Below are 16,349 nucleotides of genomic sequence, written 5' to 3'. Positions count from 1 at the left end.
CCCTTAAGTCCTTAATGGATTTAGCAATACGTAAAAAGCCTGGTGGTATGCCCAACTCTGATGTCCTGTTGCGTGATCAATTTGTTGAACATGTGCTTGATGATATGTTACGTAGAGAGTTGAAACAGCATGTTGTCCAACAACCAAGTATTCCTTTCGTAAACCTTCGGGCTATTGCTATTACGTGGGCAGAAACAAGTAGACAGGGAGGTAAAATTAGACCTTGGGTCTACTCTTGTGACACATACTCCCAGGCAGTGGATAGTTCTGAGGGTCACTGCTAGGTCTAATGATGAAATTGCAGAGATAAAAGAGTGCCTTCGCAAACAACAAGCTCAATTAGATACTATTATGAAGCATGTCACTGCCCAGTCCTCTCAGCCTGACCCAAGCTAAGCAGTTACGATTTCCAACAGATGGCAAACTAATTTGTCAACGTTGTAATAGAGCAGGCCACATAGCCAGGTTCTGTAGTGTAAACCTAACTGCTACTAAGACCTGTGAAGGATCTGTTTCTGAATTGGGGGTAAACAGACAGGTGGGGGTTCTGACTCTCAGCCATCGGGAAACTAGACCCCTCTGGTGCAGAGAGCCAGGCATCAGAAAAGGGTTTTGTGGGCTCACTTGAAGACCAAATGGATGATCACTCTCGACTTATAGGAGATTGCCCAGTTGTGAAAATCAACATGGGGGGTGTGGTGGTGCCCTGCCTCTTGGATACCGGGTCAATGGTAACCACGATCAGAGAAAGCTTCTTTGAGAAACACTTCAGGTCACAGGGTATCGGGCTTCTAAAGAAATGTCACTGGTTACGTCTTAAGGCAGCCAATGGACTAAAAATCCCTTATATAGGATATATGGAGCTCAATTTCACTGTTTTGGGTAAAACCCTCTCACAAATGGGCGTGCTAGCTGTAGAGGACCCCCTAGATGAGCCCACACCACAGCAGCAGGCAGTATCTGGCCTCTTGGGAATGAACATCATTCGCCATTCGTTACCGTCTGCTTTTTGAACAGTATGGACCCCGTCCTTCGAGTCACCTGTCCTACAAGCTGCTAGTAAGGAGTGGAAAGAAACTCTTTCTATGTGTCAGCGCATTGAGGCTTTAAACACACAGGGGTGCTTGGGTATAGCCAAAGTCCATGGTCGAACTGTTCGCGTTCCTGCTGGTTCCCTGAAATGGATACGCACTTCCTGTCCCTGCACTGTCAACACCACCCTCCCATCAGTGCTCCTGGAACCCCTAGCAAAAGGAAATCCTCTCCCAGCAGGTGCCCTTGTATCTGCAGCCCTTCTTTCTGTCCACCAGGGCAAGGTTGAAATTCCTGTAGTCAATGTGGGCACTGAAGATGTTTGGCTGCAACCTCATACACAGCTGGGTGAGCTGCACGTGGTTGACCTGCCAAAATCAAAGACCTCTATCCTTATCAGGGAAATAGATGACCAGAACACGATAGCAATGATTCAGGAGGTGACTGCAGTGAGCCCCCCGTCCATTGATCTTTCTAGGCTGTCATGGCCTAACCTTTCCTCTGAGCAGACGAAACAATGCATAGAGCTTTTGCAGAAGAATATCACAGTTTTTAGTCAAGGAGAGGAGACCTGGGATGTACCACGCTGGTAGAGCATGAAATTCCTATAGTGGATGACGCCCCAGTTAGGCAACGCTATCACAGGCTCCCACCGTCACAGTATGAGCAAGTCAAAGCTCACATTCAGGAGCTGTTGGACAGAGGTGTTGTACGCGCAAGCTGCAGCCCATACTCCTTGCCGATCGTGGTAGTTTAAAAAGAAACTGGAGAAATTCGCTTGTGTGTGGACTACAGGTTGCTCAATGCCAAAACAAGGAAAGATGCTTATCCGCTGCCCCGAATTGAAGAATCTTTGGATGCCCTCACAGGCGCTCAGGGGTTTTCAACATTGGATCTTGCAAGCGGGTACAACCAAGTACCCATGGCAGAAAAGGACAAAGCAAAGACTGCTTTTTGCACCCCTTTCGTACTCTTTGAGTTTAATTGGATGCCGTTTGGGTTATGTAATGCCCCTAGAACGTTTCAAAGGTTGATGGAGAGGATCTTTGGAGACCAAAGTTTTCAGTTCTTGCTTTAATATCTGGACGATATTGTAATTTTTTCACAAACCTTTGACCAGCATCTCTCGAGTTGGTACTAACTCGTCTCAAAGAGCACCATCTTAAATTGAAGCTAAATAAATGTCACTTTTTTCAATCTGAGGTCAAATACCTGGGTCACGTAATCTCAGCATCTGGCGTTGCCACTGACCCTTCTAAGATTAGTGCAGTGGCTGAAATGGGCACAACCCACTACTTGTACAGAGCTTCAATCATTTTTGGGATTCGCATCCTATTATCGCCACTTTGTGGAGGTTTTTGCGAGGTATGCTGCTCCCCTCCACCAGTTGGTTGCCGAAATGGATGGCACCAAGAAGAAACGTAGAACCCTTGGGAAAGCCGTTATAGGCGACCGTTGGAGTAATGAGTGTGAAAATTCTTTCCAAACACTCAAGAGACTGCTTGTGACAGCGCCAGTTCTGGGATATGCTGACTTCACCAAACCCTTTGTCCTTGAAATCGATGCTAGCCATGCTGGACTTGGTGCTGTGTTATCCCAGGACCATGATGGAAAACGGCGACCAATTGCTTTTGCAAGCAGAGGCCTTAGGCCCACGGAAAGAAACATGTCCAACTACAGCTCCAGAAAGCTAGAATTCCTGGCCCTTAAATGGGCAGTGACCCAACAATTTCAAGAGTATCTGCTGGGACAGCAATTTGTAGTGTTCACTGATAACAACCCCCTCAGCTACCTGCAGTCAGCTAGACTGGGGGCGGTGGAGCAAAGGTGGGCATCAGAGTTGGCAGTTTTTGATTTTGAGATCAAGTACCGCCCAGGACCAACTAATCGCAATGCAGATGCTTTGTCACACCAGTTGCACTCTCAGAGCACATCATTTTTATTCCCCGGCTTGAAGGTGCTGCCGGAAGTCCATGAACCAGCAAAAGTCTTACTTGAAAGTGCCCACGCCATGGCTGCAACCTGCCAAGCTATAGCTGCTTTCCCATCACGGCCCAAAGCTGACCTAATTGCTCTACAGGCAACAGATCCAGTAATTGGTACCTTCCTACAATATTGGAAGAGGGGCACACCTCCAACTAAACAAGAAATGGCCAATGCTGGTAGAGGCATAAAGAAGCTGGTGCAGCAGGGGTCCAAAATAAAATCAAAGGATGGTGTCCTATACCGTCAAATACAGCTACCAAGGGAAGGACAAGTGGTGTTCCAACTCCTGCTGCCTCAATGCTTGCATGGAGAGGTCCTTAAAAGCCTTCATGATGACCAGGGCCATCAAGACATTAAGCGTACCAACAGTCTTGTGAGGCAGAGGTGTTTTTGGCCATTTATGGGAAGTGACATTGACAGATACTGTCGGCAGTGTAACTGGTGCACATTGGCCAAAGTAGTGCAACCAAAAGTCTGTACATTCAGGGGGAGTCTGGTAGCCTCTAAACTTAGGAAGTCATTGCCATCGATTTCACTGTGTTAGATAAGGCCAGTGATGGAAGAGAGAACGTGCTGGTGGTCACAGATGTGTTTTCAAAGTTTTCCCAAGCATACCCGACTCCAGACCAGCGGGCCAGTACAGTAGCCCGGGTGTTGACAGAAAACTGGTTCTACATTTATGGCGTACCCAAACACATCCACAGTGATCAGGGAAAGTGTTTTGAAGGGGACCTTTTGAAAAGACTGTGTCAACTGTATGGAATCGAGAAGAGTAGGACCACACCTTACCAACCCATTGTCCATTGCCCTCGGCAATGGACAATGTGAAAGGTTTAATCGAACATTGCATGACTTGTTGCGCACCCTGCCCCAGGAAAAGAAGAAAAAATGGCCAAAATACCTACCTCAGGTTCTTTATGCATACAATACCACAGACCACCAATCAACTGGTTATTCACCATATGAGCTTATGTTTGGCCAGAAGGCCCAACTACCTGTGGATTTCCTGTTGGGCGCATCACAGGAGGAACCCACGTCTAGGTCGGCAGATGATTGGATGGATGAACTTCAAAATCATCTGAGATCAGTCTATCTTCATGCCAGCAGGCACCAGAACAGAGGAACAGACACTATCAGCCAAACGCAACTTCCCGAATCACTCCTGGAACCCTGGTCTACAGGAAAAGTCACCCCATAGGACGCCACAAAATTCAGGATGCCTGGGATCCAGCTGTGTATGTGGTGGTGAAAAACATGGATAAAGAAGGAAGGGTATATAAAATATGCCCCAGAGATGATGCTGGCCCATAAAGAATCTTAACAGGTCAGAACTTAGGGTTTTACCGACCGCCATCATCAATAGGCCCATGACCCAAAACCAACCGGTACCTGATCCAGGCCTGGTCGATGATCCACCGGATTTTAATAAAGAGGATGAAGACAGTAACTCAGACTGGGTCATAATCACCATGGAACCCGAGTGGCGCCGAGTTCAGGCCCCCTCCCTCACTCCCCTTGAGCTAAATGGTCAAACCATGGGCACAGAATCACATAGCTCTGGCACCCCACAGTTCCCCACAGTTCAGATCACAGCCAAGAAAATGGCCCTAACAATGTTAATATAGTAGCAACAGGGCAGCCAAACATATCACAAAGTAGGCCCAAAGGAACACAGCTGGGCGTCACACTAACCCTTTTAACCTTCCGAGGTCAGTAAATGAAACCGTTGATACCTCAGTTAGAACCTTGCAAGTGAGCCACGCTGTAAAACATCATGTTGTTGAGACAGTGTTTAGACCCTGCTTGTAATTTGTCACCGGGACGGTGACCTTTTAAAATTGGGGCCATTGTAATGGGGTTAATCCTTAATAAATGCTTTAGCTAAAACAGGATAATTTTAGCAGTGTTACTTTCCCAGTTATGTTTATATGTCATTGTAGATATAAAATCACTGCTCTAATTTACCTGACAGAACGGCAATGCCTATAGGATGCGGGGAGTCGGCGAAGTTTATTTAGGGACACCGTAGTAGCTCTCTCCCTCTTTCTCTCTCTTCACTGCCGGTCCTGTAAGGAAGTGTAGCGTGGGCGCAGCAGGTGTGGTTTTCCTCGTTTTACGCATGATAATTTAGCTTTGTTAAATTGGGTCTTGAGCCTTTAACTTCTCTTTTTAATCTGTTATTTATATCAAGTACATGCCAGTACTCCATACTTTGCCCATGATCCTGTGCTGTTTGATCAGTGTTTTTAAATCATGTGTCCGACTTGAATAAATTGTCTATTTCTGGAATCATCAGCCTCCTGTCCCGTTTATTCTGGATATATGTGGGGAACCCGATTGGCATTCAACTGTCACCCCAAACTTTTGACCACTACATTTCAACAACCTTTTTTATACAGACTTTAACAAGACTGGGAGCAAGAAAACATCAATGAACAACATTCATTACACAGTGATGATGGTGACATTACAGTATAATAGAGTAAGATATGTAAATGGCGTACCATTGAACTATGAAAACAGGAGAGCAAGGGATTTATACTGAAAAAGGTTGAGACAAGGTACAGATGCAAAACACCAGCTCCTGTCACAAGTCTTTAACTGCAACTACGACCATCATTTTCACCTCAAAGATGATTCTGCATTGTACCTTCCAGTCATCATAGCTGGACGCAAGGTGTCTACATTGACTGTGGATTGATGAATATCTGAACTTATAAAATCTTTTTGGGACTTTTCTTAAAATTGCAGAAAGAAAAATATTTTTCCCAGGGGAATAATTTATGACTCTTGATGAAAAGAATCAGGGATATTTAGCAAACTGATATTTATAAGTATTTTCATTTGGGTGCAGCTTGATTTAATTGTTAAGGTTGATGGACCATGGTGAAGATATTTCTCTTAAAATACTCCTGCAATAACTGTGCTTTTTTTTTTGCACATTTTATATTCATATTTTATTGCACATCTTATATTCATATTTAATTTTAGTCTTATTCCTACCTTTACTTTTGCAAACAACAACTGCAGTTTTGCATGCTTGTCTCTTATTCATTGATTGTCACCTCTTGTTCTTCGCTCTATGTGCAACGCCCTGGACATGCTGCTGTAACACAATCATTTCCCAATTTGGGATCAATAAAGTACATCTATCTATCTATTTATTAATTATGTATTCAATATATAGACAATACAATGATTTTTGTTATTTGTTCAAATTTATGTTTTTATTTGTACATAAATGCAGAAAATTCCAAAAAGGTGGCCTTACTTTTTCATCCCCACTCATGTCTCTCTTATCTGTGTAAACACAGCTTGATACGTGATATCTGTGTACATAAGCATAAGCATATTTACATATATCCAAGCGTGTGGCACTGTAATCACAGCTTCAGAAAATGAATGTGTCCTTCTCGCAGTCGGATATCAGCCCTGCTCCCATTGGCTGGCCTCATGGGGTCCGGGTGGGTGGGGGTGGTTAGTGGCAAGATAAAAAGGAGCATATGCCTCCTGTCCTGCTTACACACACACACACAAACAAACAAACTGCACGTGCCTGCCTGTTTGTCCGTCTGTTTGCCGACGCCAGAGGAACAGAAGAGGATCCAGCATCCAAACAGCTGAAGCTCTCACCTGAAATTGTGAGTGAATAGACACACACACACGCACACACACACACACACACACACACACACACACACACACACACACACACACACACACACTTACATACACACACACACACACACACACACACACACACACACACACACACACACACTCACACACACCACGTCTAATCCTATTTGAGATCATGAGAAGGATAAGGGCTTTGCCTCTAAAGAAGGGAAAGAAACATGCAGGGTGAAACACTTGTTGAATGATCGAGTGCAAGAGCGAGGGGCAACGTTCAAGAGTTTATGTGCCTTCTCATTATCCTGGTTCAAGGTTTATGAAACTGCCCTTTGGCTCTGTGTTTATGAGGGAATGAGTTTATAACAACAGTCTGCAAATACACTGTAAACTTACATACGCGCTTTACAAGCTTTATTTATCAATCTAGTATTGACTTTATTTCCATGAAAAGCTTTCATCAAGGGTGAAGTAGTATTTTAACATATCTGTACTCTGTTATACATTTTCATACATTATAAAACTCTCTCACCTCACTTAACATCATGAACCTGCTTAACTCTGCAACAAACATCCCATTCATACCACTGAGATCAAGGGTTAAACGTGTGTGTGTGTGTGTGTGTGTGTGTGTGTGTGTGTGTGTGTGTGTGTGTGTGTGTGTGTGTGTGTGTGTGTGTGTGTGTGTGTGTGTGTGTGTGTGTAATCCCTAATCTAACTGGTTGAAACAGCAACAAAGGAATAAAGTGTTAGTGTGATATTTTTCGCAGTCGGACCATGGATGCAACAGAGTTTCGTCGCAGAGGAAAGGAGATGGTGGACTATGTGGCCGACTACCTGGAGAACATAGAAAAGCGGCCGGTCTACCCAGACTTGGAACCAGGGTATCTTCGTTCCTTGATCCCCAGTGAGGCTCCACTGGAGCCGGAGACTTATGAGGATATTATGAGAGATGTGGAGAGGGTCATTATGCCGGGGGTGAGTTCTGCTGATTTGTTGATGTACAAAATGTTGTAGATTCTCTCCTCATTCAATGTAGTCTTTTAGATAATTTTGGAAAAAAATTGTGTAGCGTTTACGTGGCACTTTACGTGGCACTTACGTGGCACTTTCTGTCATATGATCACAGCAATTTGGAAGGAGACGCAAACAAATCAGCTGCTGCAGTCTCTTCCTTTGCTAATCATAAAATATTGACAAAGCCAGAAATGACCTGAATCCATATGTTCAGCTCAATATTACCTTTTTCAGCAATGCTAACCAGCAACAGCTCGTTTTCATCATTTCATTTGTCTCAACTAACTTGGTAACTTGGATTGAACTAGAATGTATACCTCCACCAAGGATCTTAAGTCAGTCAGTCCACTTAACCTGCCAGATTTTTGAATCAAGATCCATGAATTATTCTCTGAGAAATCAACTAATATGTTGAAATCTGACATTGTTAAAGAAAGTAAAAAAAAAACTCAATTGTATGGATTCATCTCTGACCTTAACCAAATCTTTTCACCAAGTTTTGTTGTAATACGTCTTGTAGTTTTCTTGTAGTCCTGTGAAATAACAAAGCCAGTGATAATACAGTATAACCTCCTTGGCAGAGGTAATTACAAGTTTATATGATTTTTGTGAAAATGTATGGATGTTAAAGGCAACATTTTTAAAGTTATATGAATTTATGTTTCACTCAGCCTTTTATGTATATGACATTCATGCTGCAAACCTATTTAAACTCAAACCCTGTGATCTGGATGTAGTTTATCTTGCGCTACACAATATACATTTATTCTACTGCCCTTATGTCTTGCCTTTAAAAAGATTATAGCAATATAGGATGAGAACAAGTATTTTTGGCAACATGGTGCTTTATCGTCTTCAGCAAGAGCATCCCTGGTTTAAGCCTGATTACTTTAAAGCGGAGGCATGTTACGTCTGTCTCAGGACTGGTTTTCTCCTACAGTCCGAACAAAATGTAGAGGGACACATGCAGATGTATCAGTCTGTCTGTGTGGCATTGATCATTTCCTGGTGCTATATGAGTTTTATGAAACTGGTGACAGAAAGTGCAGTATTTAGTGGCTCAATGAGCAGCATCTGATGCTGTGTGTGTCTATATTACACTTCATGTACTGTTCATGTATTGTTCTGGAGATGATAATCACATTCAATTCATCAGTTTCTTTCAGCTCCGTCAGTGTTTATTGTTAAATATACGCCGCCTCACTCCACAAGCCATGTTAATGTGAATTCAATGTGTAAACAACCCTTGTGTTGTGAGTGGAATGAGATCAAATGTTTGGTTGCCATTAATCTTTAATTAACCGATAAGATAAGTTGTCGGACACAGGTGACAAACAGTAAAGTGTTGGGTCACTCACTGATGAATAGAGGTGGTTGCTTTTGGAAACTCTTATTCTCCATTTTAAAATAACGCGGGCGTCACTCCGACCTGCAACACGGCAACAACACTCCAACACCTCCATTCCAATACCAGAAAGGAAGTAGATAACTGTTAATAGTAATGTCAGTGTCCACCTGTTCCCAATGGAGAGCTAAAGTTTCATTCAAATGATGTGTTTATGTCTGTGTCCAGGTGACCCACTGGCACAGCCCCTACTTCTTCGCCTACTTCCCAGCTGCTTCCTCTTTCCCCGCCATGTTGGCCGACATGCTGTGTGGAGCCATTGGCTGCATTGGATTCTCCTGGGTAACACTTTGTCTCTGTGTCAGACTGTCTGCATCCTCAATTCAGTTCTACAACAAATGCAAACAGAGACATTTTTGAGATGTTTATGTGGTTTGGGTGTGTGTGTGTGTTATTCAGGCTTCCAGTCCGGCCTGCACAGAGCTGGAGACAGTGATGTTAGATTGGCTCGGCAAGATGCTGCAGCTGCCTGAATGTTTCTTTGCCGGAACTCACGGAATCGGAGGAGGCGTCATCCAAGTGAGTGTCGTCTCTCTGCGACTCTTCTTTGACATATCTGTAATTTCTCTGATGTACTGACTCACCAGCACTGACACGCAGAAAAACAAAGGTGTTCATACGCACTCACAACTCAGTGGAAACCGTATTCATCAGCAATTTGTGTACTATTGATTTGTTGTTTCTTTCTGTTCCTGCTTCACACCGGCTGCACATTGGCAGGAAATTGCCTTTTAATATGTCATCCACGGGCAGACAGATGACATTGATGGTGCTGGGATTGTTTTGTGTGGCAAAAGGCTAAGAATTCATCTAGTGTTCCACTGATGGCAACAGTATTTATATATATCTGTGTGTTTCTGTGTGTGTGTGTGTGTGTGTGTGTGTGTGTGTGTGTGTGTGTGTGTGTGTGTGTGTGTGTGTGTGGGACTAGTGGAGCCTGAGTGTGCACTCTGATGACAGATCATTCATATCACCTCTATTGTGTGTGTGTGTGTGTGCGTGCTCATCTGGTTCAAAGTGTTTTTGTTTCGGTCTTGCCACTCTCCTTTTTAAGTGCAGCTTTACCAGCTCACTATGGCAACAAATATGGCTCTTTTCACTGCAGCTGGGGCTAATGAGTGTTGTGACAGCACATTGCCAGCCTATTATTATAAACCTTATACCAACACAAAGGGGAAGTGGGATGCTTTCAAAAAGACCCCATGGTGACCTCAGATTTCCCTTTTTCTACTGCCGTGTGAGTCATGAGACTCTGGTGAAGGGAGAAGACTCTTTGTCTGTGATTACAATAAATGACAAAATTAACCGATTCAAGTATCAGTGAGAATATATAATGGTGTGATACAATTCTGCACTTCGTTTTGAGTAAAATTCCATCTTCCTCTCACCAGGATTCGTGGATTTCTTTTTGGTTTATCAGTTTTTTTTGTGTATAAACTATTCTGGACATTTTCATATAAAACAATTGGATGTCATGTTGGTTGCTATATTAAAATCTAAACAAATGTCAGTTGTGCTAGTTACATTTGAAAAGGAAGGACCAGTTACTGGTGGGTAGGAGGATGGATGAAAAGCTCCGTGGCTGTTGTCTAAAGGCCAGGACGTGCACTTGGGTACGTTTGGAAGTCGTTTTAATTTTATGTTCCTACTCTTTCCAATTCCTCAGAGCTCCTGATAATCACAGTGGTCTGATGGGTAGGTCAGCTGATTGATCCATTGTGGATCCCTAACCTCTCAAAAGGTTGGGCTTAATCATACTCCGCTTCAAATTTGTTTTGACACAAATGACAAAGCTTATATTAGGATGCTGGTGTTGGTGGCAATTTGTGCTCATCGACTGAATGATTTGAACATTTCATTGACTTGTGGTAATGTGGCTTCAAACAATGTTCTCTCGATCAGGCTGCCTGGATGATGACTCATCACACTGTTTCCACATGAAGTCATTTTCTCCTCTAATGAAAATGTGGAGGTGTCACAGCATTCAAATCAACATTGAAAATCCAACAGCACCAAATGTTAATTATTGAATTTTATTATTATTTATTTGAATTAGTAATAATAGCCAGCTTAGATTTCGCAAATGTACTCAAACATACAAGTCCTGTCATATTCAAGATTCAAGATTCAACACACTCAGTTGTTTGGAATTTGCCTCAGTGTGCCCACAACAAGACAACAATTACAGCATAATACATAACAAGAAAAGAACCAAAACACATAACCCCCTTCCCATAAAAACACAACCTACATCTGTGCATGTAAAATACAGAATAAATTCAGAATAAAATTAGCATTGCGATGCTACCCTGCATGTGTTTTTTCGCCTCTGTCTTTGAACAGACTTTTAACATGAAGTCAGAAAATAAGTCATCTATTTTGATTATGTATTAACTTTAGCAACCAGTGAGATTAGAGACATAACCTGCAGCTTTTATAGATAAGATCAGTCACCGCCAAAATATATACGCAGGCATGACTCCCACGATGATTTTCATTTATGATGTAATAGGATCAACAGCAACACAGCAACATCAAATCTTGTAATCACTTGTAGCCACACAAGACACATCTCATCTTCGTATTAGGGATGAACAAGACCTGTCTGTGTTTGTTGGGGATAATTGCATGCGTGCATGAATAGGGACACACACAGTAAATGCTATAAATACATTATGGAAAACAGAAATAGAAGAGTCAATAGATTATTTTCCTTTCATGTTTACACTGGGTCATTGAAGATCATACAGTAGGAATATGCTAACTTTGGGTGTGTTTGCATGTTAACACCTCCTGTAATCAGGATACTTAATATAGATTTGATGTTGACACCTCATTCTGTTTATAGTAGCTGGGATACCCAATAATCCTGGTGATGATATATGGCTTGTTTGCTTTTCCCACTTTAGTGGCCACTAGCTGCCATAATGTTTAAATATACCAAGAGATGTTTGTGTGCTGTCCTTTACTGAAACATCAACAATCTTCTGAATAATCCACCACTCAACGGACATTGTCATCTACTTCTGACAGCTGCCAAACCATAGAAGCTCTTTTAGAAACATCAAAATAAACCTGGCCTAACAGAATAAGTTTCAAAATTAAATTTAGGGAAGATAGGCCATTTTCTCTTCAGTCAAAATGTCTCCATCAGGTTCTTTGGAAGATCATATTGAATTGTAGCCATCACGTTGTCATGAGTGGTTGCTGAGACTGAACAAGTTTCTCATGTTTCTCCAACAGAGCACAGCCAGTGAGGCAACCCTGATGGCGCTGCTCGCCGCTCGTTGTAAAGCAATCCGAAGGGTTCAGGCGTCAGAGCCTGAAAAAACAGAGGCGGAAATCTTCTCCAAACTGGTGGCGTACACCTCGGAGCAGGTAATAAGAACAACACATTCACAGTCTTACTCCTGTTTGGTTCATGGCTGAACTAAAACTCTATTTCCATTTATCTTACTCAAAGTCCTGACTTTACACATCAGTCTAAATCATTACGGTTTCAGATATGAGTGAATCTCAATGTTTTCAACACTGCTTAAAGTAAGTAATAAACAAAATCTGCATGTCCAGTGCTGCAAGTCAAATGGAAATACAACTGCAACTGTGCACTCTGACTGTGTAACTGTGTAACTGGTCTCATTGGAGAACAGGCCAAGTGAACTCAGATTCATTGAAGGTTACCTCTGTATAGTGCAGGAGGATTTCAGTGCCTGACAGAGGGTCAGTCAGGCAGTTGCTCGCTCTGATCAAGTTTAATACCAGGCTGACTTGGTGATTGGGTTATAGCAGCTGCCTGAGGGCCACATAGACCTTTACATGGAGACCAGTTAGTTCTTTATACTCAAGAACACTGCTCCACTGGTGTGTACACGTCTAAAAAGCATATACTAAAGTATTGATGTTTATCTTAGATGCTAAAAAAGTACAATCTGTAAATTGCCACATGCTGAAATCTACAATTATCATAATATTATTTGGACTTTTCTTCTAACATTACATGAAATATTTAAACATTCAAATAAACACACTCAAAGATTTATGATGTTTAACATGAACACATATTGTTTTTAATATATTTATGTATTCTTATATTTTTGTTTTATAAAAATAAACTTAGACTTGACTTTGACAATCCCATATGTTTGTTTATCAAATATTCCCACAACATAAAATGATTCAATAAATCCATAAATCTGCTGTTAAGTACAGGAGGTAAACAGCCTTGTCATCTCATATCTTACTTACTTTCTCACCACTCACAAACGTTGCATCTCTCTGCTCCTCAGGCTCACTCCTCGGTGGAGCGTGCGGCTCTGATTGGAGGAGTGATGATGAGGAACGTTCCTACAGACGACAGCTACGCCGTCAAAGGGGATATGCTGAAGAAGATGGTGGAGGAGGACAAAGCAGCTGGACTCATCCCTTTCTATGTAAATAAAAATCTTTATCCATCTATGCAGCTATCACACAGCGGACACACACACGGCTGACAGACACAGCTCCAACATTAAATATTACTATTCTTCACAGTTAATTAAATTACACACGTCTGTCATTGGATGCGCTCGACACCAATTGCACAACCACCCACTGAGTTGACAGCTCCAGTTCTGCTTTGCACACCCCGAGGCCTCTGCTGAAGGATAACTTTGTTTCTGTTGAAGCTAATCTACGTCTATCTGGTTAAGGACAATAATCCCTGTCTCAGCTGGACCCACAGATCACTATCAGGGTGAAATGTTCAGGAGGCTGCGGTGGTCCAGCAGCTTTGAATCAGCTCTGTGTCCAACCTGGCTGCATGTGATCCACTGAATGTTCAAATAAGATATTTATTTCAGTCTTTGTATAAAAGCAACATGTCTCAGGAGCTGCAATGATGGCGCTTCATTAAAGTCTCTTGCACAATTGAATCTGTCACTGTTGAGACTGTGAAAACAGCACAGGTAAGAAACACTTGAATGATTTGGATGTGTGTGTGTTTCAGTTTTGTGCGACTCTCGGCACCACTCCATCTTGTGCTTTTGATCACATCACGGAGCTGGGCCCCATATGTGAGTCATCGCAGCAGCACACACTTGATGATACTTTGTTTTTTGTCTCTCTCTCTCTCTCTCTCTCTCTCTCTCTCTCTCTCTCTCCCTCCAAACTACCACCAACCAAGTATGATGCTTGGACAATTTTGCTAACAATTATTTTATTCATTTATTTTTTATTTCAATAATCCTCAATCATATCCAGCTCAATAAAATCCACAAACTACAGGTTTTACATCCCACATTGTTGAATTCAATCTGACAGAAGCTGTTCACTTAAAGATAATCTCTCTCTTTCTTCCAGGTAATAAGGAAAATCTGTGGATGCACATCGATGCAGCTTATGCTGGGAGTGCATTTATCTGCCCCGAGTTTAGGCCTTTGTTGAACGGCATTGAGGTGTGTAAAAATATTGAAACATTTATATGTATGTATTTACAGCTAGTAAACGTGTTGTTGTAAACTTGATAAAATGTCAATGATCGAGCTGCTCTAAGAATTTTCATGAGCAAAATGTCAGGTCAAGAGTTTAACTTTGAACATCCCAATATGTGTAGGACGTGTTTAATGTGCTTTAAGTGGTTTGAAACTTCAAGTGAGCATCCGCTTGCATAGATATAGTTGCTGCTAAATAACGAGGGTACCTAATTCTGTTCAATTGCTTGTAAAATATCTCCCATAACATCTATGACAGAAAACACTAACCGCATCCTGATTATATCCAGCAGCTTTGTTTTCTGTTTGAAAGTGGCGTAATGTTAATGTCAAGGAGGAAGCATGCAAGAGTGAGTAATAGGCCAGACAATCGACGAGAGAGAGGCGGGAGCATCTATCTGCCGTTTGAGGCTGCCGAGGCAGCTGCTGCTCCCCAAGCTGTGCAGAGACGCAGAGATAAGGACAAAGTAATTTCCTGAGGCAGCGTTAGACCTTTATATATCACTGTTTATTAGACACACAAATTCAAACAATGTTGGTGGGGAGACAGAGAAAACAGAACCAACTGTTGTTTCATCTCTTCTCCTGCAGACGTAGGTATAAAATTAGCCCCTGGAAATGTACAGTAACAGCTTTTCTTTCAATTAACTTGCATTTTCACATGTTCTTGTATTTTTTATGCAGTGAGAATATAAGAATACGGGGCCCTCTTTAAGGAAGTTAAGTTCCCAAACTTATTTAAGCTGTATGCAGTAATATTTAGTGGAATTCATACACTGTACTGTAGTTAAAGTACATAACTTTGACATGACCATCCTTGATGGAGACATGAAGAAGGCTTTTTGGATGAGAGCGCAGCCCTGGCTCGAGGGCTGGTTGCTAGGATATGACTGATGGACGAGCAGGCAAGCAGCGCTCTTTGAATCAGTCAGCATGGCAACTGTCAGCCAGGAGTCTGTTTCACGTTGTCTCTCGCTCTGTATGCTGTGTTATTGCATTTGTGGAGGTAGGAGAAAAGGATATTACAAAAGATAGCCAACAAAAAGATGGGAACAGATTAGGTGGGGTTTGTCTTTCTTTGAATCAGCCCTGCCAGGAAAGGGTTATTTCTGCACGCTGTTGGCTCAGCGCTCCTCTTTTGCATTTCAAATAAATTGTGGCTGCTTCAGTCTAGATAAAGCTGTTGATGAAACGCTTGTGTCAGTAATGGCAAATTAATATGTTTTATAGGAGGTTTACTTGCAGAATTTTTTATGACCATAATCAATTTATTCTGGGTACTTTATTACACCTTTAAAAAGGTAATCCAGCAGACCCCAGAGATTATTGATAGCAACTCATTATCACTGGTCGTCTGACAGTTTTTATTTTTTGTAGTTTGCAGACTCGTTCAACTTCAACCCACACAAATGGCTTTTAGTCAACTTTGACTGCTCTACGATGTGGTGAGTTGTCTGACACACCTTAAATATGAAAGTTACACCTTTTACAACTCCTGCACATATTCCAGAAATACTAATTAGAGCTTAATTAACGAGAGTATTTCCTTGGTGTGAATACAGTCTCACAATGACCTGTTGAACAAAAGAGCCAGTCATGCTATTTTTAGCACCTAGCATCTTAGTCGCATGAGTATATTTGCCCAAGTTGTACCGATTTACCTCAGAGTGGGCAGTTGTCATCACAGAACTGATATCTATTCACCCCTCACTCATTTGCACAGTGAAAATAGAAGTACGCCTTCCATCTGCCCCGTCTGTCAGCAGCAGACAAAACCACACATGCTCCGCACAAGGTGGAAACAGAGG

At 42.2% G+C, this 16,349-nt stretch overlaps 1 protein-coding gene across 1 annotated transcript in view; it reads left to right on the top strand.

The window, feature by feature from the left end:
• The first annotated feature begins 6,530 nt into the window (after positions 1-6,530).
• ddc (dopa decarboxylase) overlaps positions 6,531-16,349 on the top strand; it is a 16,566-nt gene continuing 6,747 nt past the window's right edge. The window contains exons 1-9 of the mRNA XM_035164837.2: positions 6,531-6,659; positions 7,422-7,629; positions 9,242-9,355; positions 9,473-9,592; positions 12,317-12,451; positions 13,360-13,503; positions 14,058-14,124; positions 14,411-14,505; positions 15,919-15,986. Of these exons, the coding sequence (XP_035020728.1) occupies positions 7,429-7,629; positions 9,242-9,355; positions 9,473-9,592; positions 12,317-12,451; positions 13,360-13,503; positions 14,058-14,124; positions 14,411-14,505; positions 15,919-15,986 (944 nt within the window). The 5' untranslated portion in view covers positions 6,531-6,659; positions 7,422-7,428. The remainder of the gene's footprint in view (positions 6,660-7,421; positions 7,630-9,241; positions 9,356-9,472; positions 9,593-12,316; positions 12,452-13,359; positions 13,504-14,057; positions 14,125-14,410; positions 14,506-15,918; positions 15,987-16,349) is intronic.

This window comes from Hippoglossus stenolepis, chromosome 8, assembly GCF_022539355.2.
Source record: "Hippoglossus stenolepis isolate QCI-W04-F060 chromosome 8, HSTE1.2, whole genome shotgun sequence".
Classification (NCBI taxonomy): domain Eukaryota; kingdom Metazoa; phylum Chordata; class Actinopteri; order Pleuronectiformes; family Pleuronectidae; genus Hippoglossus; species Hippoglossus stenolepis.
Note: the sequence above shows the minus strand (reverse complement) of the source record. Positions and strands in the feature narration are given on the sequence as shown.